Below are 26,593 nucleotides of genomic sequence, written 5' to 3'. Positions count from 1 at the left end.
TTAAATATCAGTTCAATCAAAATTTTGCTTAGAATAAAACTTATCAGAAATCATTTTTAAAGAAACTTTTGTTATGTATATTTTTCACAAAAATCAATAATAATCGAGATACTTCGACTTATTTAATTCACACCCTCTTATAACACCCTTTTAAATAAAGTATTTTGAATGCCATATAGACTAAAATCTAAGTTACAACGTACTTAATTTACATTCCAATTTTCATCAAAATCCGTTTAGCCATTATCACGTGAAAGGAGGTATCAAACATCCAGACAGACAGACAGACAGACAAACAAAAATTTCAAATAAGCGATTTTCGATCTCAGGATGGGTAATTACACATGTTAACACCAGTTATTTTTGGAAAAGCGAAGATTACCAGAAAAATTTCAGTTGCAGATTTATTATTAGTATATATTATATTATATTATATTATATTATATTATATTATATTTTATTTTATTTTATTTTATTTTATTTAAAAAGTGTGTTGATAACGGATGTACTGCAATAAGTAAGTTTTTAATTTGTTGTGGGTGTCTTGAATCTCAGGAGGAACAACTTTTACAACAGCGCAACATAATCTGCTTGGTTCATTACCCAATTTTTTTGCATTGCATTTATTGCATAGTTTATTCATTTTATGTATTTTAACACGATTCATTGAGCATTTGGATTATAAAATAATGAAATGCTAAGCACTTCACTGCAGACTAAATCAATGCACTCTCGTTGTTCGTTAATTCTCTGAGATGAAAATGAATGTGTACATAAACATTATTTTAAGAAATACAGGAAACGAATATACAGAATAGCCTATCAAGTTTTCTGCGCATAAGAATTTATTTTAATCTTACCTGTCCTCGATTCACTCAGAAGTTACTGTAATAACATTATAGCATTATGTCCATCTAGAGAAACTACACTTTCCAATGGTGAAATAATAATTATAGAAATCGGTTAATTAGCTTGCGAGATTACTTCATAGAAACATAGAAACATTCTCTGTAGGCTATTTTTAATAGCTTCTGTTTGTTGTTGTCCAAGGCCCCTTATAGACGAAGCCATTTGTTTTTATTTTATTACAAGCCAATAGGTGGCATTGTTATTTTAATCTTAAAACTCATTAAATATTAGTCCTATCAAAATTTAGCTTAGAATAAAACTTAACAGAAATCATTTTTAAAGAAACTTCTGTTACATAACATTTTTCATGAAAATCAATAATAAGAGAGATATTTCGATTTATTTAATTCAAGCCCCCTTAGTACCCCGTTTTAAATAAAGTATTTTGACTGCCATACACCCTAAAATATAAGGTACAACAAACTTAATTTATATTCCAATTTTCATATAAATCAGTTCAACCATTATCACATGAAAACGTAACAAACATCTAGAAAGACAGACATACAAACAAAAATTTCAAAAAAGCGATTGTCGGTTTCAGGATGGTTAATTATACATGTTTGGACCAATTATTTTTGGATAAGCGAAAATTACCAGCAAAATTTCGGCTACAAATTTAATTAGTATAGATTATCCAGTCTTTTAGTGTTTTTCTGGGGATGCTGTACTGACAGGATACAGCAGCTACAGGCAGTCCCAGTTTTGATTGCCTGAAGAGCCAGTTTTAGGTTCTCAGTTGTTTACTTAGTCCTAACCTTTGTAGACGTTTTATTTATATTCTGTAAAGGAATAATCCGTGTAAATTGCACAATGAATTACTATTCACCAAACTTTTTATTCCACAACTACCTAGATTGATGTTAGAATGAGCTGAAGAACCCAATCTCCTGTAAATTTTTACAAATCTCTCCCCTCCCCCTCGGCCGATAAGAATTAACTATATATACTGGCACATGGCAATATAATCTAGTTTAGTTGGTTTTCAGTTTTAAAATATTCTTCGTAGGCTTAATTAAAAATTGGGATTTGTGGAATTAGACCTATTTACTTATAGATTGACAAATCGAACTGAAACCCTAACCAAGTTACTACGTGAGCGCTGGCTGTTTTGGGGAGGAGCAAGTGAGAAAGCACGGGAGGGAGGGAGAGAGCACTATGCACTATGTACTTGCAGGTCCACTCACAGTTTGTCAAACCTGCTAACAAAAGCATTAAAAGGTTGACTAGTTGCCTGCAGTGCTAGCATAATGGAACCTTCCTAGCCGACAGTCGAGGCAAAAATGAAGAATCCGTTATTGTGGTAATACTGGAGAGTGGTTCTTCTATTGGTCGCGATGCCTACACACATCCTCTCAGATATTTTCGTGGTGATTGGTGACTGAATGACGAGGAGCGAGGGAGAGAGAAGAAAGAAAGAGAGAGATTCCAGAAGTTGCGTGTTTTACAGGATTTCACTTGAAGTTGTCAAACAATAGGTACTCACAGGCGAGAATAGTTAATAGTAATATTAAAATAATAATAATAATAATAATAATAATAATAATAATAATAATAATGGCTATATTTTGTATGAATAGCTAGAATAGGATAGTTATCATCCCATTACATTTGTCTCTTTTAATTAATAATAAACTGAAAAGCGCACAAATGTGCATTGTTTCAACCTTAATTTGCATTTGCGTAGTCTCGTATTGATCTTAGTCTTTTTGTGCATAGTTCTATGTGGTAGCGTTCACAGACTTTACTACACAATTCACACACGCATGCTTGGGTTGGGTCGTGATACGTCTTGTTGGTACATATTAGGTGATGGAAGCCGTGGATTGCCAGTCTAGTCACAACGTGTCACAGTTCTTGCCTCTTTTAATTTTATCGTAAAAATAATGTAATTTAATGGCTGTATCTCTATATTTGAATAGTTTGAAGGTTCAAGTTTATTGTTGTTTGCAATGTACAAAACTTGCATGGCATTTTTTAAACTTGAGTGGTGTTAATATCCGAAGTGACATGTTTCATTCCAAGTAAATCAGGCTAGTTATGGAGTATTGAATTACCAAGCTAAGGACAGCAATTACAGTATGAGTAATTTCGTAGATAACACTGTTATGTTACTTACCAAGAATAAGTGTTTAAGATTTTACTTCATAATTGTCACTGATAGCGCACTGTCGAACTTTATTGCTGAGAAAATAGGATAACACCTCTTCCTTCCCAAAAGCATGGATTTCATTGTGTAAGGTTCAGGCTAGAATATACCCAAGTAGTATAGTCACTTCTATACCAAAGGTAAAATAGGGTTTCAATATTTGGATAACAATAATAATATAGTCACTTCTTCTTACGATTTATATTAAATTAGCTTAAAAGAAATGGCCGTGATTCACTGCTTGATGCCAATTCATCTATTCAGCTATGGCATCCAGATCTGATGGAGTCCATATGAACAGAAATTCCCCTCCATCTCCCTGTTGATATACTGCAGCCTCATCAGATCGATGCCATCTGTTCACAAGTCACGTACCACATTCTGCTGCATCCTACATTGAACTGAAAATTGCAGCACTATTGATATCGTGATTCATTATGGTACCATCTGTTGATTCTGTTACATAGCTCTCAGATCAGATACAGTCTGCTGCATTTTCCTCAGACCAGAAAATTGTCCAAACCAGGATTTAACCTGGCCTGCTAGTCCCACAGTCAGACATACTAACCATTATTCCACAGTGGTAGATTAGTTTTAAATTAGTGAGCTTGTGCCAATAAACGATTCAAATCAAGAGGTACAACATGTGTTTTTGTGTATGTGTGTGAATTTTCTAAAAAAACAAAAGTATTTGTGTCTTAGGATGGGACAGAACAACGGCTAGTGGAGAGCTTATCTCTAATTGATGCTGTGATGCCTGATGTGGTTGCAAGTCGGCAGAATCAACAGAATCAACAGAAGCAACAAATTGTTAAGACTGAAATGCAGGATACAAATGGTGAAGAAGGTAAGAATCATGATCACTTATGCAACTCTCGTCTTCCAGTAAGTCTGATTGGCCACTGATTTGGTTACAACTGCTCTGTATTTCAGTGGTCACGTCCAACGTTACAGAGAATATGGAAGTAGATGGCAGTATTGAAATACCACCAAGTAAAGCAACAGTATTACGAGGCCATGAGTCAGAGGTGTTCATCTGTGCATGGAATCCAACAACAGATTTGTTGGCCTCAGGGTAAGATTTTCTTTTTAACGTATCTAAGATCTGTAAGTTTGTGTCTCATATTACCATCTTTCTCTTAATATTGAACTGTCAAATATTAGTGATAAATTGAGGGATAAGCATCGAAGTAATTACTTTTTACAATATACTTGGTACTGAGTATTTTTTACATTATGTCCTACCACTGCCAGGTCCCATTCAGATGGCAGTGATGTAAGACTTGTGCACTCACTTCAATTCAATGATGACACAGAAATAAGGGCCCTTAAAGGAAAAGAGTTTTTATGCAAGATACTGATGTATAAACACAAAGAAAAGTATTGTATAATAAATTTATAGCAAGAAAATACTCTAAAAGACATGTATGTCTCCACTGAAGAGAAACTGATGAAATTGATAGGAGGAGGAGGAGTACTTTTTTTTAACTAACTACAACAAGACTCCTGAGATTTGAATTTTCTTTACAAGAGTTATTGCTGCTAGTGAAAGATTCAGTTGCATGAGCTTGTGGTACTACAGAATAATAAGTATTGGAGTGCAGAAAACCAACATATTGCTCAGAAAGAACTTGTTATTTGATGTGATATGTTGAAATAACAATGGTAACTTTTTAAAAAGGTGCTAACAGTGTCTGGGCAATGGGACTACATTCCAAGCAGTTCTTGTGCTTAAAAATAAATTCGAATTTAAAGTGATGTTTATTGTGTGTTAGGTAATATTAATGAAGGTAGTATTTAATTAACGGTAAATTATAATAAATCTAAATATTTATTAATTGAAGACAAATACAAAATTTTGAATTTGAAGGGCAAATAATTATGAGAGGTTAGGATGAAATAGAATACTTAGGAATAAACATAATTAAAAATTGAAATTATGAAGACGAGATTAGACGTAGGAATAATAAAGGTATATTTGCTATGCAGTGAAACCTCTTTAAGCTGACCACCAGAAATTGCACATAAAAAATGGTCGTCTAGAGGGGTGGTCTTCTTAAGGAGGTATCAACAATTTAGATTTACACACTATTTAAATTTAGCATATAGCCTAATGAAGGATTTAAAACTCAACCTTTTCAGATATCTTAGGATTCATAAGAGACTAAAATTCAAGTGTAACTTATCATACACAATGAATCATACATTTAATAATGATATTTTCAATGCTGTACAATGAAACAAAAAGTAGACTGCAGTACTACAGTAAAATTAGAAATAAAAATTACTTTGCATACCTAGTTAATCTAACTACATTCACCTGCACAATACTGTATCGTTATTCTTAACACTTTTAATTGCCCTTTTAAATCCAGTTTGTCAGGTAGGCCAAGAACTTGTTAGAGAACTCATACAAATCCATCTTTTCTAAACCTTTGTCAGAAGTGATATTGTAAATGGTCAGACAGACTTACTTTATCTTTTGACATGCAATTAGGAAAATAACTTAGCAGTAAACTTGAACAGTAACCTGGCTTTATTGTTCCTCACTGGCACTGAAATGCCATCATTCTTAAAATTGTAAAGACGACACAATACAACTACCTGAGAGGACTGATAGAATGACTGGAAGCGGCCTGTGGGCAAGGTGAGAGTGAAGCATCTGTTTTTTTTTTATATTATAAGTATACTGTATAGGAATAATACTATAGTATTTCCAATTTTATTTTAAATTCTGATCGTCTTAAAGGGGGAAAACCATTTGTTTCGCGGTCAAAATCCACGGTCGCTGGTCGGGGAAAGGGGTGGTCATCTTAAAGAGGGACAAAATACATTGGTCTTATGAGAATAATATTCCATGCCAGATAATAGTGGTCGAGAATAAGGGTGGTTGTCTGAAAAGGGGGTGGTCGTCTGGAGAAGTTTCACTGTATATCATCCTTAAATGGAGTGTTGTGGAATAAGAATATAACATCAACAAAACAAAAAATTTATATCACAATTGTTAAAACTATTACCCTTTGTGGAGCAGAAATTTGATCATTGAAGAAAACAAATAAAGCTAAATTAATGGCAACAGAATGGATTTTTGGCATTGAGCTTCCAGAACCTCAAAAAAAAAAAAAAAAATGAAGTTGTTAGGAAAAAAATGGGAGTCAAACATACAATTTTGGATGACATCTCAGCAAATCATTTGAGATGGTATGAGCACATGCAAACAATGAATGGAGACAGACTTCCCAAAAGTGTTTTTGAGTGGATACCAGTAGGAAGAAGGAAGACCAAGAACTACCTGGCGAAATGGGATAACAGCAGTGATGACGATGAGGAATTTTAGCATGATAGAGAAGAATATAGAAGGGCAATCAGAAGACATCAGAGACATTGAAACCTGATATATATTGAAGTTTATTTTTATGTTAGCAAAAGGTCCAAGTGTGGTCTGGCACAAAACCATTCAGTATATAATATTACGTATAGAGAGTTATGAATAGGAGCAATTAAAATGGAGTAAAACGAATTTCAGATTCTGAACAAACTGATCACATTGAGATACGTGAACATATTAGAAAATGATTAGGAAGTTTTAATTCAATAGACAAAATACAAGATCATAAAATTAACTCTTTTTTTATCCACTGGTGGGTACTTGACTCCACATCAATCACCCAAGTGTCTTCATCTAGGAGAGACATCCCGAAGTTGTAGTTCTTTATGCCACCTTAACCCTCTGTGCACCATGGGAGGCGAACTACATAGCACTACATGATGATGATGATGATGATGATGATGATGATGATGATGATGATGATGATGATGATGATGAATAATGGAGCAGTGGTGAAATGGCAGTATAGGAAACGGGAATTCTCCACAAAAACCTACCACCAAGCCCCATTTTTACCCACCACAAATTATTTCATTTGACCCACCAGCATGGAAAGCCAACACCTTTCCATTCTACACCCTATTACAGCCGTGGAGAAAATTTAGTTGTGTGCCGAGCCACTGTGTAACCTGCAACGTGCATAGCACCTATGGAGGGAGGCGGACACCCGAAGGGGAAGTGAAGAAACTGTCTGACTTATTAACGGATTTTCATTTTCCTTATGTCAAGCACTTAAATGTAATTTTATACAGTATAAGGCTACAAATTAATGTTTAGTACATGTAACGAAGAAAGAAATAAACAATAAAGGAACAATATCATAACCTAAAATTAACTGTCTTCAGAATGTCTCTGCGACAAAGGAATTATGTCACTTATTGCCATATCGTAGTTGATCACGGAGGTATTTGTATGTCAGTCGTGATCTACGAGGCGCATCCAGAAAGTAAGTTTCCCGATTTTTTCCCCTTGAAATTAAACGTAATTAGCTGTGTCAATTGCGCATGCATAACAGATCTATGACGTATCAATCATATGCCAGCCGGACAGGTCCCGCCTGGTGCAGCAGTGGTCCGAAATGGAAGCTCTTATTCCTTCTCCCGCCGCCTGCGAGGTTCGGTCGGTGATAAAGTTCTTTAATGCACAAAGCATTGTGCCAATTGAAATTCATTGGCAGCTCTGTCAGGTCTATGGGCCGAACATCGTGAGTAAGCAGATGGTGCATCACTGGTGTAGGCAGTTTTCCGAAGGTCGTCAAAGTGTCCATGATGAAGAGCGCAGTGGGCGACTGTCCCTCATCAATGATGATCGTGTTGAGCTTGTGCGGCAGTGCATCATGGAGAACCGTCGCTTCACGATTACGGAGCTGAGCAACCATTTTCCGCAGATATCGCGATCCTTGTTGCGTGAGATTGTCACTAAGCACCTGCTGTTCAAAAAAGTGTGTGCCAGGTGGGTGCCGAAAAACCTGACACCCGAACACAAAATGCAACGTTTAGGAGCAGCACTGACATTTCTGCAATGGTATCATGATGACGGCGACGAGTTCCTCGACAGGATCATCACGGGTGATCAGACTTGGATTTTGCACTTCACCCCGGAAACCAAGCAGCCGTCAATGCATTGGCGGCATAGTGGATCTCCGGTCAGGACGAAATTCAAACAGACGCTGTCGGTACGGAAAGTGATGTGCACGTTGTTCTGGGACAGGAAGGGCATTCTGCTCATTGACTTCCTTCCAAGAGGTGAAACAGTGAATGCTGACCATTACTGTGAAACACTGCGAAAATTGCGACGTGCCATTCAAAACAAGAGGCGTGGAATGCTTACTGCAGGTGTTGTGCTCCTCCATGACAATGCTCGTCCACATACGGCTCACGCACAGCAGCTGTTTTGACGGAATTTGGCTGGGAGTTGTTTGATCATCTACCGTACAGTCCTGATCTTGCTCCCAGCGATTTTCACGTTTTCTTGCACCTCAAGAAATTCCTGTCCTCCGGTGAGCATTTTGGCAACGACAAAGAGCTGAAGACGTCTGTCACACGCTGGTTCCATTCACAGGCGGTAGAGTTCTACGACAGAGGGATACAAAAGTTGATCCCACGATACGACAAGTGTCTCAATTCTGATGGTGGCTATGTTGAAAAATAGCTGAAACATTGCTGTACCTGTTGCCAATAAATGTTTTCCTGAAAGTGTGTGTTCTTTTTTTTTTTAAATAGGGAAACTTACTTTTTGGATGCGCCTCGTATATTTGGTTTTTACTATTTTAATTGTTGAAAATAATTTTTCACAAATTTAAGTTGTAGCGAACATGGCTTCAACAGAGCAAACGAAAGAACGAAGCTAAGGATATTTATTTTTTGGCAAAGATTTGAAAGTTCAACATTGTCAAGTCCTTACATCTAGCTTTCATTTGACATCACATAGTAAATCAGTGAGTTCAAATTGAAGAGCTAACTGCATTATTCGTACATCTGCTGAAAAAGGTTCAATGTACAGAGATGATGATGATGATGATATTGTTATTATTTTATTATTATTATTATTATTATTATTATTATTATTATTAAGACCCAACTTTTAATGTTTCATGAGTAACATGTATAATGCCGTTTTATGTTATACTACCGTTTTCCTCGTAATACTCGTGAAAAAATCATACATTTAATATTCTCATCATATTGACAGCATAAAAATGCGTCCTCCCATCCTATTTGAAACTTTCGTTTATGTAGAGGTACAGTACATGGTTTCGAGAGAGACATATGCCACTTGCAGGTCAGAGACAAATACAAATGGAACGGAGTTTGATTCCAGTGAGTGAGAGGATGGGGGTTGGGGGAGGGTAGAAGTAAAAGAAATGCATAGCTCTCACTGCGAGCCACAATGTCTCGTGAGTCACATTCTCGCCACGGCTGCCCTATTAAATTAATTTACTTCTGCGTTCACAGAATATACTGTAGAAAGACAGACTCTCAAAAAATATTTGGTCATTCCTAATGGGTGGATGGGTGAGGGAGGTAGGATCAGAGGGGCAGGAGAGAAAGGGAGGGGGAGGTGGAGGGAGGGAAGTAGAGAGTGAGGAGCAGAGAGAGAGAGAGAGAGAGAGAGAGAGCTCCTTGAGTTGTGAAAAGTATACGACAGTACACTAATCCTTCATGATTAGGATGATACATTCTTTACATCTCCGCTAGTTCTACAACAATGTCATATTTATTTATATTTCAAGTTAGATTTATTTATAGTGAGGATCACGTAAGAGTAGTTCTTCAAAGGCTAATTTGGCTGTCTCTTCAGTGTTGCCAACTAATACTAAATATCACCAAAAATGGTAAAATCATAATGTCATGTACAATAACAATAATAATAATAATAATAATAATAATAATAATAATAATAATAAAAAGGTAAAGGTATCCCCGTAACATGCCATGAAGGCACTTGGGGGGCATGGAGGTAGAGCCCAATGCTTTCCATGACCTTGGCACTAGAATGAGGTGGTGTGGTCGGCACCACGCTCTGACCGCTTTATTAATAATAATAATATAGTATTAACAATAATGATGGCTTGCTTATTTACTACAGCTCATCATTATGTTGGGGAGGTATTTTCTAAATGGTTAAATAATTTGTGAAAGAGTAGCTATATTTTCCATCTGCACCTCTCGCACATTATGTTAGTAGAATACTGTATGATCTGATATTAAAATGTATTTTGTCTTATAACATGAAATTCATTGCTTTGATTAAACAGTTTAAGATTCACGAGACCTAACCTAAAAATGTATTTTGTTTGATTACATGAAATGATTAGTACAAATTCCGAAAACGAATGCCACGTTGAAATGTATGCTTAAGAATATTATTAATTGTGAAGCTTGGGCACGCCAAGATGGAGTATATTACTGGCCACCGAACGAATATTGCAGACTGTTCTGCTTCCTGGCAGTACGATCTACTTCCACTAGATGGCTCCCCGACACGAGTAGCTGGATTGCCAATACATGCAAACGAAATGATACTAAACGTGAAGAATGTTGCTACAGGTGGAAGATTAGATTAGGTTTTTATTAGGTGTGTAGTATTATTACTATGTTGGCGACACTGAAACCGACTATGAAATTAACGAAATATGGCTGCATTCTTCATTCACAGACGACGATTTTCGTATATAAGTAAAGTACCTATTTAGGGCGGGTTGGGTGGGCCCACAGCTTTCCAAGTGATCACATCTGTTTGTACCAATGAATACTTTCATTTTATAGTTTATTTCAGCGATTTTGAAAAAGGTAAAAGGTGGCGTCCCTGTAATTCACAATTACCAGAATATTTACTCCATTATTGTAATAGAGTCTAAACACGAAAGAAATTAATTAAAATATGAAATGGTATTTCTGTTGATTTCCCAAGGCCTGTATCACACGAAATATATTTATTTACACTTAGCCTATCTGACTGTAATCTTGAAATGTAACCACAACACAAAGCAACATATACAATAACTATTATGTATTAATATTAATACTGATATTAATTAATTATTAGTATGTTCAAATTTCACTAGCTTCAGTAATCGACCCAGAAATCTAGAACAATTTGAATTTTCAGAATTTAAACTACCGGAAACTTGTGTCACTGCTGCCAACATAACAGTTATAAAATCACTACCAGTTGTATTTCTCAGTACCGAAATTGAAACGAAGTTGGCAAAACAAAATTCAACCTGCAAACTAGAAAATCACCATAATCCACTAGCTTATATAGTAATGGGGGGAAATGGTTAGGTTTCATCCTTAGGGTATTAAGTAAGCTGATATTTATTTATTTGTTTGTTTCTTTGTTTGTGTTTGTTTATTTTTGTTTGTTTCTTTGTTTGTGAGATCAAGGATCCATCGGTGTATAAATGAAGCCAGTTTTGTGGAGGTACCTAATATTAATTGTCTCTAAAGACAATTTGTTTCATTATTTCATTGTTTATTTCTGATTTCAGTATTTCTTGTGTTAAATTTAGATTATACTCTATATTTAATAGAGTTAAAGGGTTTAGTTTAATTTGTCAGTTTTCTTTTAAATTCGGGATGTTGATTTTCTGTTTTAATTCTTGAACATGGATATGAAACTTTTTTGAGTTTTTTTTATCAATCTACAGAGAGGACTGTATGAATGCCAATTGTTTTCTGGTAATCTGATAAGTTTTTCATATTGGTTCAGTGGTTTTTCTTCTATTGTCATTTTGATGCTGTTGATATTAGTGAGTAATCTCATAGAATCTATTGAAGTTGTTTTGATTCCAGCAGTAATGAGCCTGAGAACTTGGTTTTTAACATGTTCTATTTCGTTCATGAAAGATGAAGTAATTAAAATTTTTTCACAGGAGGTCAGCAGTGGCTGTATAAACATTTTGTATGTAGTGTTCAAAGTCTTTCTAGAGCATCCCCATTTCTTTCCTGCTAGTCTTTTCAGAAGGGAGAATCTTTTACGAGCTTTTTCAGAAATATGTTTCAAATGGTTGCTCCATGTTAACTTACTGTCGAAAATAACTCCAAGATATTTGGATTCATAAATCCTAGAAAGGTATTGGCTATTGTATTGGATATTGAATTCTCTTTCTTTTTTATCAAGTGAAAATATTTGGTAGTTACTTTTTCTCAAATTGAGTGTCATCAAATTTGATGTGTTCCATTCATGTAGTTAATTTAAAGCTTTAAGAGCAGAATTTTGAATTTTGTCTCTATGTCTGTGAGATCCGGAAGTCCACAAAACTTATATCATCTGCAAATAGTGCTGTTTTCATGTTTGATTCCTCTAATATTTATATAAATATTGAATAAAATTGTGCTGAGGACAGTGCCCTGGGGTAGATCTCGATATGTTTGTTTGTAACTAGAAAGTGAGTTATTGAATTTAGTAGCAATGTATCTTTGACTAAGGAATTCTGATATCCATCTGAACATATTGCTGGAGATACCTAATTTCTGGAGTTTTAGTAATAATTTATTTCTCCAAACAGAGTCATATGCTAATTGAAAGTCAATAAATATTGCCAAGATATCTTCTTTCTTGTTAAAACTGTCTTTTATTTCTTGGCTGAGGCGTATGACTTGTTCATTAGTAGAGTGTAGTTGTCGAAAGCCGGCTTGTCGTGGTGATAAAAGATTTTGGGATTGTTAATTCCAAGTTAATCTGTTGGAGATCATGGACTCCATGGTTTTTGCTATCATGCTTAATAGTGCTATTGGTCGATAACTATTAATATCATGAGCAGGTTTCCCTTTTTTGTGAATTGGTACAATGATTTCTTTTTTTCCAAGTTGCAGGAATTGAGGTGTTCCATGATAAATTGAAAATGGATAAAAGTACAGACTTGGCTTTTCCCCCCAGATGTTAAAAAAATTCTGAATGAATGTTGTCGGGACCAGGAGATTTCTTGGTTTTTAAATTTTGTATAGCTATAGTTAATTCTTTGTAAGTGAAATTTTGATGAAATATTTCAGATTTTGTGATATTACTAGTAATATTGTTTTTATTATTTTTATGTAATTCTCTTTTGATAAATTTGTCAGTTTTTTTGATATTGGAATGTAATCCATGAGATTTTGAGTAGTGTTTATTAAATGCATTTGCTATATCTCTACTATCTGTTAGTGTTTTATTATTATGAATAATAGGTTGGCTAGTATTTTCCTGTGTATTAGAAATATTCTTCAGAAATGTATATGTTTTAGCACTGTTGGTCAATCGAAATTATAGAGAATAGAATAGAGATTCAGGTAATCACCTTGAGAATAATTTAAATACGAACTCATTTCACAATGTTCAGATAATGATAAATTTACTTCCAGGTCAATAGAGATAGATGGGTGATAAGTATCTTCCATAACTAGGGAGTGATTGCCCACTTTAACTTTACTATTATCGACATCAGTAAAAACTAGATCAAGAAGATTCTTACTGTTTGTCGTAAAATGTATTTGATTTAATCCCCGAAGGCAAGAAGAGGAATATAAATCCTGAGACTTAATTTTAGAGTAATAATGAACACTGGGTATTTACCCATTTGCAGTGTGAATACATACATACATACATACAGTCCACACCTGTGGAGTAACGATCAGTGCATCTGTCTGCGAAACCAGGTGGCCCGGGTTCGAATACCGGTCAAGGCAAGTTACTGTCCGTTACTCAGGAGAAGACGAGCAGAAAGAATGTGACCTTCTTGACTATCGCTATTGATTATTATAAACATCACTCAGATAAGCATCCCAGTAGCCAGGTTATTACTCGTGCAGGAAACATTAGTAACAATGCGTATGGAAATTAAAACTAAGTTGAACAGAAGGAGACCTAATGCAGTACAAATATTGCACGTGTTGTCGTACGTTATCTGTTCACATCCCTTCCTCCTCAGTCCACTCTCGTCTTCTCCTGAGTCACCGATAGTACCTGGTTGAGGTTTTTTCCGGGGTTTTCCCTCAACCCAATACGAGCAAATGCTGGGTAACTTTCGGTGCTGGACCCCGGACTCATTTCACCGGCATTATCACCTATCACCTTCATTTCATTCAGACGCTAAATAACCTAGATGTTGATACAGCGTCGTCGTAAAATAACCCAATAAAATAAATACATCTGTACATACATACATACATACTGTCGGTGACTCAGGAGAAGACGAGAGCGGACTGAAGGGATGTGAACAGATAATGTACGACAACACGTCAATATTTGTAATGTAGTAAGCAGAAACATTAGGTCTCCTTCTGTTCAACTTAGCTTTAATTTCCATACGCATTGTTACTCATGTTTCCTGCATGAGTAATAACCTGGATACTGGGATGCTTATCTGAGCGATGTTTATAATAATCAACAGCGATAGTCAAGAAGGTCACATTCTTGCCCCTCATCTTCTCCTGAGTAACGGACAGTACATACATACATACATATATAATTAAGATTAAAACCAGATGACCAGTCAATATCAGATGCATTGAAATCACCAAGGATTAATATTCGACAATTATGAGTAACAAGATTTTTTTCAATTAAATTTAGATAAGATTTTAGTTATTTATGATCAGTTGTTCAATCACCTGTCCAAAGACAGGTCTGAACCTCATAAGTGATACCAACAAGGCACCACTTGTAAGGCAACTAGGCCAGAAGATAATGGGGTAAAAGTTTCATTCGAGTAATAAGTAGTATATATAAACAAGCAGATATTAGAGATATGTTAAAGAGGTTCAAATCATCGATTGCTACATCATCGTCTTGTCTTCTCATTTGCGACATTGGCTACACTGCTCTTCACGTCACATGGCCGCCATTTAAAATTGTCATAAGGTTACGAAAACTTTTAGTATTTCTTATGCTATTATATATTACTGTAATTCTGTCGACCTGGTTGGCGAGTTGGTATAGCGCTGGCCTTCTATGCCCAAGGTTGCGGGTTCGATCCCGGCCAGGTCGATGGCATTTAAGTGTGCTTAAATGCGACAGGCTCATGACAGTAGATTTACTGGCATGTAAAAGAACTCCTGCGGGACAAAATTTCGGCACATCCGGGGACACTGATATAACCTCTGCATTTGCGAGCGTTGTTAAATAAAACATAACTTTAACTTTATTACTGTAATTATGAACTCATTAAATTTATTACTTTAATTATGAACCCTTGAATGTACAATACTGTATTCAGGACTAAAAATAAATATTGTATGTATTTAAAAACTTTATTTTTAAATATCTATACGAAAATTACTAAATTTCAAGATATAAAAAATGTTTGTGCAGTACGGTATGCCATTACATAACCTATAAACATATTTTCCAATTATCCAGCAAAATCCGTTATCTGCCATTGGCATTGTCCCACAGTTGCCAGATATGAGGAATTCTACTGTATATGATTTGCTGAGAATAATAATAATAATAATAATAATAATAATAAACTATGGAACATCTTATTATGAATTCAAAGTTTCCCGTTGTTTCCGTTATCAACATTGTGTGTGTGCGTGTGTGCACGGCCATTTTAATGTAGGCACCATATTCTTTCATTTAGTATTCTGCCCAGGGCAGGTCTGTCACTGCAAACCCAGCTTTCTCCAATCTTTAATATTTTTTGCCTTCCTCTTCGTTTCCTCATATGATCCATATATCTTAATGTCGTCTATGATCTGATATCTTCTTCTACCTCAAACTCTTCTCCCATTCACCATTCCTTCCAGTGCATCCGTCAGTAGGCAGTTTCTTCTCAGCCAGTAACCCAAACAATTCCTTTTCCTCTTCCTGATCAGTATTAGCATCATTCTTTCTTCACCCACTCTTCCCAAAACAACTTCTTTTCTTATCTGTCTGTCCACTTCACATGCTCTATTCTTCTCCATATCCACATTTCAAATGCTTCTATTCACTTCTTTTCACTTTGTCGTAATGTCCACGTTTCTGCCACATACAATGCCACACTCCATACAAAGCACTTCACTGGTCTCTTCCTTAGTTCTTTTTCGAGAGGTCCGCAGAAAATGCTCCTTTTTCTATTCAAAGCTTCCATAGTTATAGCTATCCTCCTTTTGACTTTATGTCAGCAGCTCATGTTACAGCTTTATAATACACCCCAAGTACTTGAAGCTGTCCACCTGCTCTACTGCATAATTTAGAATTCGCAAGTTTATATTTTTGTATTATGGAAGTTATAGCACCTACACGCAACCCCCAAACTCTTTGGAGAACTATACCTGCTGTTGGTTAGCAGGTCCATATGATCTATCAAGGAGCATTCTCAGACAGCTCCACCGACCATATCGCTTCTTCACCACTTAGGGGATACTTATGCATGCTATGGCAGGTCAGATACTGAAAAGGCATTTCCTCCATATTTTATGAAACAGTTATACTGCTGTGACTCAGTCGCCAGAGCCTCATTTGTTAAAAACAGGTTGCACCATGGGAAGGTGAAGATGGGATTTGAGTAGAAGATATTGTGGAATGTACTTCACTACTCCTTGCAACCCAATAATATATATAATATAATTAATTCATTCATTCATTCATTCATAGTTTTCTGCCCAAAGGCAGGTCTTTCACTGCAAACACAGTGTCCTCAATCTTTCCTATTTTTTGCTTCTTTTTTTTTTTTTAATTACAGTGGTTGTTAGACTTTGGAAATCTCAGAAACTCAACTATAAACAACCAAAACGAATTGTCTTTACTGAGATTTCCTCGTCTGTAAAGATGAAATCTTAACATAGTGTTATTTACATGAATTAATGAACTTCTTAGCTGAATGCCTGAAAAGGATTAACTCAATTTGAAACAATCAGGCAGCAAAAGAAAACATTTTATCACTTGCCATACGTTCAAATGCTTTTTAATTTTTTGTGTGTGTGTGTGTGTGTGTGTGTGTGTGTGTGTGCGTGTGCGTGTGCGTGCGCGTGCGCGCGTGCGTGGTTAAGGCTGTCAGACCTTCTCTTCCACATCACCAGAAATACAAATAAAATAATATAAAACTGAAACTATAAATAAAATAAAACTAAACGAAAATATATACAGGCTACAGCCACACAAAGTTTAAATGAGTAAGCATTGCTTTGATTTTCATTCTCCATTCTCCTGGCGCTACAGTCCCTGAAGTACCATGGCCTCTCCTAGGGCTCTCGTCCAATCTTTCTTGTCCGCAGCATACATCCAGCATTGCCTTGAAGTTCAGCAAAACAAAAACCCACCCCTTGGCCCACTTAACATTAACTGAATGTTCTACACATCTTATATTTTATCTCTGTTGGTCAGTGACTGTTAAATTTCAAATGGTTTATCTTAGTTGTGAGAGTCAGCGTGTTAAAAATCATTACAACCTTTCTGTCGTCTTCCTTCCTCCCTACCGCAAATGTGACGTTGCACAGAAGCAGAGATATACTAATTATAAGATCTGTACATTGATCTATGCTGTGCTGACATACATTTCACGTAACTTCATGTCTATGTATGCTGTCACTTAAATTTCAGAGACAGCTGACGATGAAAGGGAATTCCCTTGTTCCCAGTCTGAACCCATTGCGGAGCCAAAATTTATCTCTGTATCGGTTGTACTAAAGAATCAATATAGCCTATAGGCTACGTATATTTTAATTTACTTTGGAAGATTTTTTTACCGCTTGATCGCTGTATGCCCGCTTATAATGTAATATCCAGTTTTTTTTTTTTTAAGTCATGACTTGAGAAATTGTATCTCACACATTCAGAACATATTAATTATATTATTATGTTATATACAGAATACAGATACAATATAAACTCGCAAGAAGTAATTTTTTATCATAAAGACTAATATTCTGAGAGACATATGCCAATATTTTGGAAATTAAGAGATTGCTCTTTCCACAACGCATAATGTACTACATTGGCAACGTGATTATACTGATAGAATTTCGCAGTAATAAATTTTCGGACATGAATAACAATACATATATTTTAGAATTAATACGGTGTTATTTTCAGTGGGTTTACGTACATTCACATACTACCTTAGCAACATGACAAAATTATCATTGAAATGCTTTTTGATATGTGTAAAAAAATTTTTTCACTCTTTTGTATAAAATATAGTTGAGAATGTGAAAAGCATTCAGTTTTTAAGTTAATGTCTGCAACTTTGACAAGAAAGGTTTAAAATGTGTACGAATTTTCCATAAATGTCAGGAAGAGCAAAGAGAGAGAGAGAGAAAAGAGCCTTGTAATTTAATGTTTCTGCATGTTTCAGGTCTGGAGACAGTACTGCCAGGATTTGGGACATGAGTGACAATTCAGCCTCCCCCAATCAGCTGGTTCTGCGGCATTGCATCCAGAAAGGAGGGACAGAAGTCCCAAGCAACAAAGATGTCACTTCTCTAGATTGGAATGTTGGTATTCTGATGATGATGGGATTTACGTGCAATTTCATTTACTTGTACTGATTGTTTACTTTTGTATCAGTGTGATGGAACCTTACTGGCAACTGGTTCATATGATGGGTACGCTCGCATTTGGACAACAGATGGAAGATTAGCAAGTACACTGGGCCAACATAAAGGACCAATTTTTGCATTAAAGTGGAATAAAAGAGGCAATTATATTCTCAGTGCTGGAGTTGACAAGGTAATAAAGGAATATTGACATTTTCTTCAAGCTTTAATTATAATTAACCTTATATATGGTGCATGGTAGAAAGGGCGTAAGTCAGGAATTGGTGGTTTTGAGTTATGACCTCCATGTAAATACAAAAAATGTATTTTTTCAGATGGTATAAAAAGCACATGTCAATCCTCTTCCATAATAATGTAGAGTGTCAGATTTCCAGCCCACCATAATGATATTGGTCCTCATTTCCAGCTTTGCTTTCGATGTACTGAAAACTTGCAATTTATGACTTAATGTTCTTTTACTGCACACCATAGATATAGTAGAGACACATCCACGCACACACACGCGCGTGCACACACACACACACACACACACACACACCCACCCACAATATATAGTGTGTGTTTGTTCTTAATTATCAGCTTTTGTTACTTTATATTTTTAATAAGTGCCATATCTATTTTAATAGGGAATGTAGGCCTATATTATTCATGTAGTGATGGAGTATTTTCTATCTAACTGAATTAGGCCTATATTACCTTATTATAATATCGGTATTAAAATGTAATAGACATATTATCTGTATCAATTTGTAATTTTGTCTCATATTTACCTTTATTTGAAATAAAGAAGAAAACTTTTAATTAAGGATGATGAAATAAAAAATAAACATGAATTATTTTAAAAAGAACAATTTATTGAAAGTAAAATTTTCAAATTTGAATATTTTAGTGGTCTGGCCGAGTTACAAATGCACTATATTATGTGTGCACGTAATCTTAGTTGGAATAATTCTGCTTATAGCTATAGTGAATATTGGTGATCTTTAGTCCTCCAGTTTGGATATAATATTCGCTATTGTATGGGAAATAGTTTTGTTTAGTGACTGTTGCTGTAATATCTGCTATTTCCTTATAAGTAGTCAGTGTGTATATAATATGCCGGTACTATTTATAGATGGCCTTTTTTTTTTTTAAGCATTTAATTTACATGTAATTTAGAAGTAATGTATAAGTTGGAGCTATCAAATGATAAGATAACGAATGTGTTTATATTTATTTTCTTGACTACAACAATATTATTTGTGAATATGAACTATAAAACTGCCCAAACATTAACTATTATTATTGCATAGTATATAAATAAGAAAAATATTTATAAAATCCTAATAAGAAAACCAAGGCATGTAGTATTATGCTGTGTAATGGAACATATTGTATGATGAAATAAAAAAAAAACACACACACACACTTTTAAATTGACGGGCCAGTTCAAAATAGAAACAACTCAAAATGCAAAGTTTGAGATAACTGCATTTTGAAGTTTCGTATTGCAGTGAAAAATTAAATTAACATTATTCTAATTGAAACTTATATTAAACATCATTAATATAATTTGAAGTTATTTCAATGACTCTTTGAATTTTCACAGCGACATGAAACTTTAAAATGCAGTTTTCTTAAAACTTTAAATTTGAGTTGTTTCCTTTTGAACTCTCTTAAGTTCACGTAATAAATGACTTTTTGTTGATCTCATTTTGTGTAGTACAGTTATCTGTAAACATCTAATTGTTGCAGTGTTTGTAGTTTTTACTGCTCCTGTAACCATTCTGATAATCTGATTTTGTAGCTTTTCTAATTTATTTATAAATTGTGTTTTCTTTTGCTGTTACAAGAGCCTCTGTGCCTTATGTTGTTAATGGCTTGATACAGACTTTGTATGTTTGGTTCAGTGTCTGTGTTGGTTTCCCCATTTTGTTTCTGCTAATGTTTTGAGTATATGTCCATGTATATTATTTATCAAATAAGAAAAGTCACTAACTCGCTTATTTTCCTGTGTACCAGAAACTTTCCTGTATAAGATGCTTCCTTAAATTAAGAGGAATTTGAATAAATTATAATTATGCAACTTCTGTTTCTGACCATTTCATAGTTTTCCCGTGTTGTGCATGCTTTTATTTGTATGTGTTATCAAGACATATTTTCTGCAGGCGCCATGACTGTACTATTCTTCTTTAGTCCATTGTTCCCTCTCAAACCATGGCTTTTTTTTTAAATCATTGTAAAAATAGATAAAAAACGTTACTACCATGGGAACTTTCGTTGTGTAACACATGTAAATTTTTAGATTATTTATAAAAAAATACGTCTTGTACACTGAAAAATACAGTAGTTGCCAAGTTTTCTGCATTAAAAACGAATGAACCAACCAAATTATATTGAGTTATTTTACATATAATGAAACACCAATTATCACAGTCCTGCAAAATTAAGGGTCATAAAAACTTTACTAAAAATTTCTGCTACATCTATGGTTTCTTGGGATGCTGAATCCAAATCTGAGCTCAGATTTTTTTCTGTCACGTACCACTTTTCCGCCACATGCATTGGCACTTTCAGCAATGTGAATGTATTGTTATTGAATTTAATTTAGAAAAGTGATGAAGTGAAATATGTCCTGTGGCAAATATTAAAGGTATATTTTACAAAAATTAGTAGATTGTCATAATTAACAAATCACATTTAGTTAAATGTTTTATACCGCCTTTTTCTCTTCATGGTGAAGTTGTGTTTGTTGCTTTTCCTCTTGCGTGAGGTACAAGAGATATTCTTTGTAGCCAGTGTTTTTGTTCCCAATGATTGCTTCTTGCTGTGTGTACCATTCACAGAGGAAATATGGAAACTTAATATACCCAGCCTGCTGACCAAGAAGCATGTACATCTCTCTCAGATTTCAATAGATCATCCAATTATGTCCTTTATAGTTTATCTTTGTAAGAACCGGTTCAAGATTGTCATAAGTTTCTTTAAGTTGTACTGAATGACCATCAAGCAATGAAGCGTATTTTTTCCAGTGTGCAAAAGCACTGATCACTGCCTTCAGATTTCTTTTGGAGAAATCAATAAAAATCTTCATTAATCCATTTCGTAATGAACATTAAACTTTTGTATCAAACCAGGGATATGACTGCAGAATACTAAGATGTCTCTTGTAAAAATTGGGGAGTAAATTCCTGTTCTCTACTTCTGCACCAATGAAAAATGTTTCTGGTGTCAGCAAATTCATTTCTATCAATCTGGAGTGTAAGAGCTCAGCTTTTTTCTTGGTTAATCCTAAATCTCTTCAGGACTTACACTTTCTACATCACACAGCCTTCTAGATTATGTTTCTGATCCTCATCAACTGTTTAGTACAAAATTTTACATTAGAACACTGGGTTATGGATGCAGTAAAATCGCTCTATTAATAATATAAAACATAAAATATAGTTTTATGTAAAAATGGTGCGTGATGTGCCATTTTTGATGCCATTTCTGGTTTCAACTCACAAAAATACATAAATCAATCAATCAGTCAGTCAGTCAATCTTCTTAATGTATCCAGCAGTTTGCTGACAACATGAAGTCCACTATAGTCTATTCAGTTTTTGTTTTTCATGAGAAATGAGGGTTATTTTGATCGGTGTTCATTATAGATGCCTATTGCTAGTAGCCTGAGGTGGGGTGTAGTCAATATATACTGCAGGACTGTGTCTTCTGCAACTGGTACTGATGATTTTAATTTACTTCTTTTGTGGTTTATGGATGGACAGTAGAGAAGAATGTGTTCCAGATCTTCATCATGATTACTACACCACAGACAAGTAGGATTATCAGAAATGTGAAATCAGTGTAGGTACAATTGAGTGACAATGTGACCTGTTCTGGCTCTTGTTAAAAATGTTTGAACAAGTCTGGGCAAGTTTTTGTACATTTCCAGGTCATTTGGTTTCTTTTGTACAGACTGTAAAATTTTTCCTTTGTCAGAAGAGAGCCAATTGTTGATCCATAGGTTTATAAAATGAGACTTTACTGAAGCAAAGGCACTGGATAGGGATAGCACTTGAAGAGGTCTTGGTTGCAAAAATACATAAAGAAGAGCTAAAATTTTTTAAAAAGTTTTTTCATCACATGCCTGTATTATTCATTTTTATGAAGTTTGGCATTTTAATAATTGCTATGATAACTCACTAATGTGCATTTACACTTCAGTAATGAAAGTAATGACAGTTAAGAGCTTATAATAAAAGTCAGCATTGCTCATATTGGTTCACTTTCTTTTGTTTGCAGACGACTATAATATGGGATGCAGCATCAGGGCAGTGTACGCAGCAGTTCTCATTCCATTCAGCACCGGCACTCGACGTGGACTGGCAGACCAACACCAGCTTCGCCTCCTGTAGCACTGACCAGTGCATCCATGTGTGTAAGCTTAGTGTGGACAAGCCCATCAAGTCCTTCCAAGGTCACACGGTAATCCTACTCTGTTATATATGTTCAATAATGTTCTTATTCATTGTCAACAGTGGAGAGGAGTGAATTATTAGCATAATGCTCTAGTTACTTTATCACCATAGAAGAGAACCCCATTTTTTATTATCCTTTTATTTATTTCTTTGCATTGTTTTTCTTTTATTTTTTCTGTCCTTCCTCTCTTGTTTCTTTCGTCTTTCTTTTTTATTCCTTTCATTATTTCCTCTTTTTTTTTTTGTAAACAGTTTACTGCAGGTCTTTTTTAAATAGATTTTATTGATTGTTCAGCACTGATCTATGAGAAAAGGCAATCATAACAGTAAGTAAATCAAGGAGGAGGTCAGTCAATTTGTAGGTCTCTCTGCGACAGAAAATGTAAGAATGTTTAAAAACAATTATTTGATAAATTTATAAAATGATATGTTCATTGGATGAAGTGGATTAATCTAAAGAATTTAGTAGACTTCCTGTGGAAGGCAGCTCTTGATTCTTGTGGGTTGAGTGGATCTTTTCCTGAGAGAAAAGAAAGCTAAAGCTGCTCCTGAGACATTGTCAAGGTGTGAGAATGTGTTTGCCTGCCTGTGGATGAATTCTTGTACTCCTGTACCTATAGCATACTTCCAAAGTATTTTACTGTCTGATCTGGAGGTTTCCATGGGATGGTAATATTGTCTAATATTATTGGGCGTGGTGATATAAATCAGTATAAAGTAAAAATCATGGTTTCACATTTAAGACATAACATCATTTGTTGTTGTTGTTGTCGTCTAGTGCCTTGCATCTGGCAATGAAGCCATTAGCAGTTGTGCTTTCCAATACTTTTGAACTGTAGTTTCTTCTGATCTTAATGCTTCACAGGTCTTCAAGTGATCTTCATTCATTTCTGCTGGATCATTACACAGGACACATATTGGTGAAGCTGAGATACCTATTCATAACATCATTTGTTAAACCAAATAATTATAGTTTTAGAACAGATTGTCAATATTGTCTAGCATTCAAGATATTCGAGTGAGTTGTGCATGTAGCTGTATCATCTGCATACATAGAAATGATAATATAAGATGTTGTAGGAAAATCAGAAATGTAAATATTGAAAAGGGAAGGACAAAGGACTGTGGGACTCTGACATAGATCTGCCTGGATAATGATTCTCATTTCCAATTTTCATTACAAAGGTTCTTTCGGTGAGAAAACTGTGGATTATATTGTAAATGTAATCTGGAGTACCAATTTTATGCAACTTATAGAGAAGTCCTGGAAGCCAGATGTGAACGAAAGCTTGTCTGAAGTCGAAAATTGCTGCTAAGGTATGTTGTGTAACTCAAAAGCTTAAGCTATGTCTTCTGCAATACATAGAAGTTGATGAGTTGTAGAATGTTGTTTATTGAATCCAAATTGATAGGGAGGAATTGCTGATGATTACTTTTTCAAAGATCTTGAAGGGAGAAGCAGATTGATGGGACTAATGGTAGCTTGAAGGTTTACCTGATTTGTGAAGAACAATAATTTCGACAAGCTTCCAGGTATTAGGAAAATATCCAAGTTGAAGTAGAGTGTTAAAGAGAGATGCTAGGAAAGCAAAAGCTTTTTTTCATTAAATGTTTTAAGACTAATATTGGAGAACATGTCGTGACCTGGAGCTTTTTTTAGAAATTAATTTTTCGGCAGATTTGATGTATTTCACCTAGTGAAGTAAATTGTATAAATTGTATTGGCAAAGAAGCAGAGTGGTATACTTTAGACAATTCTTCAATCTAAAAGTTGAATTGAATGTCCATGGCTGTGTTTGGATTAAAAGTTGACTGAAATTAGTCTGCAAAAACTACACACTTTTCAGCTTCACCCGTAAAGTAGATACTGCAGGTCTACTAATGCTTCATTTTATCTCATTGATAATCATGGAGATTGTGAAATGAGGACAGAGGAACTGGAATACCTCGAGAAAGTTATTTTCACTGGTTTAGCAGTTATCATGCTAGACATTGGATTGGATCTGAGGTTCATAGGTTCAAACCTCGCATTTTAAAGGATGATAAAATCCTTGGCATTGCTTCTTCTGAGAGAGAAGCTGTGGATCCTGGGCCATAGTTTTATGGCATACAAAATAACCTTGTCCCTTACACAGAAAAAGTCTGTTGCTCATATTGAATTTCGATGCTGAATTACCTCTACAGTTGAAAGCGTCATTAAAAAGTACTGCTACTATCATCTACAGCTGTACTGTCCCATTTCACCAAAAATTCTGTTTGAACATGTTGGAATTTTAATCTGAGTCATAATTTGTGTTTATAAAATGTTAAATAGGTCTTGATTGTATTAACATAATTCAGACTTTACAGATCTTTACTAAAATACATCTAGTTCAGTAAAAGTTTTAAATGCTACAATAACTATGGAAATATAATTTTTATGTTGCACAGAACGAAGTGAATGCCATAAAGTGGGACCCACAAGGCAACCTGCTGGCCTCATGCTCAGATGACATGACGCTCAAGATCTGGTCCATGAAGCAAGACACATGTGTGCATGATCTGCAAGCGCACAGCAAAGAGATTTACACAATCAAGTGGAGTCCAACAGGTCCAGGCACTCTCAACCCCAACATGAATCTAATTCTGGCAAGGTACAACAGACTAAGTTGTTTCGTTGTTTTAGTCAGCCAGATTTATAGAAAGTACTATATTTAAAGCATCTCTTAAAAGTTACCAATTGTTACAGCTCATATGAATAACAGAATTCATTCTAGCTTTATAGTGATTAGTTTTATATAAACCCCTGTTATTAACTGGCCCTTGAATAAATATATACTATGCTGCCGGAGATGTTTTATGCAAATATTGTTTTCACGTTAGGTGTTCTATGCCAGAGATGACTAACTTAAAAAAAAAGTCCTATGAACTCATTTTAAACCATTGCATTAACACAATGGACTTATTTAAAATCCTGTGCTCTGATTTAAATGCTGAGATTGGAGATGAATTTGCAGTGTGCTGTAAAAAATTGATAAAAATTAGTACGCAAGTTTTTAATGCTGAATTTATCAGAGACTATGTCGAAAGTATGTATTTACTGATTAAAATGCCATATCTGCTTTAATAAGGAGCTGCCATTTGTGTTTACTTGTCGCAACTTTTTAAATAGTTGTGCCAGACGTGACTATCGAAATGGAAACAAATTAGTGATCCAGATGATGTTCCAGGTAATGTTGAGGTTCAAATAGTATGTATTCAGCTTATTGGCAGTAAATTTATTATTATACTCCAATTTTAAATGGAACGCTATTTTACCTGAGATAGGCATATAAGGGTTATACTATACAATATTATAATATTTACATTGCAGCAATTAATGAGAAGCTTATATTTAAAGTTATTTTTTTTAATAAGCAGGACATTATACTGTATAATTTAAATTACGTGATTCATTGAAATGAAATGAAATCTTGTGTTCAAATTTTATGAAAAATATACAATATGGTAACATATGTATATATATTACTTATATAAATGAAGCTTATGTCAAAATCTACAATTTCAGCAACGGTCTTACTAATAAAAACTCTATATACACACGTTTAACTGTCTTATACTTATACAATGAGTAGCTCGTTTATACGTCGTGTGTAAATTCCTTACTAATAATCACTACATACGTCGTGTATAACAGTACAACTATTACACAGCTACGTCATAGTTTCGTCATTACTTCGTTACGAAAAGTAATAGAATATCT

General features: G+C 34.8%; 1 protein-coding gene across 1 annotated transcript in view; it reads left to right on the top strand.

Moving 5' to 3' along the window:
• The window catches only part of ebi (transducin beta like ebi), a 67,722-nt gene that overhangs the window by 26,914 nt on the left and 14,215 nt on the right, over positions 1 to 26,593 (top strand). Inside the window, exons 3-8 of the mRNA XM_069833555.1 lie at positions 3,761 to 3,905; positions 3,992 to 4,133; positions 18,208 to 18,346; positions 18,420 to 18,581; positions 22,676 to 22,858; positions 25,282 to 25,484. Coding sequence (XP_069689656.1) covers positions 3,761 to 3,905; positions 3,992 to 4,133; positions 18,208 to 18,346; positions 18,420 to 18,581; positions 22,676 to 22,858; positions 25,282 to 25,484 — 974 coding nt within the window. The remainder of the gene's footprint in view (positions 1 to 3,760; positions 3,906 to 3,991; positions 4,134 to 18,207; positions 18,347 to 18,419; positions 18,582 to 22,675; positions 22,859 to 25,281; positions 25,485 to 26,593) is intronic.

This window comes from Periplaneta americana, chromosome 8 (assembly GCF_040183065.1).
Source record: "Periplaneta americana isolate PAMFEO1 chromosome 8, P.americana_PAMFEO1_priV1, whole genome shotgun sequence".
Classification (NCBI taxonomy): Eukaryota; Metazoa; Arthropoda; class Insecta; order Blattodea; family Blattidae; genus Periplaneta; species Periplaneta americana.
The sequence above is the reverse complement of the archived record's forward strand: the minus strand, read 5'-3'. Positions and strand labels throughout refer to the sequence as shown.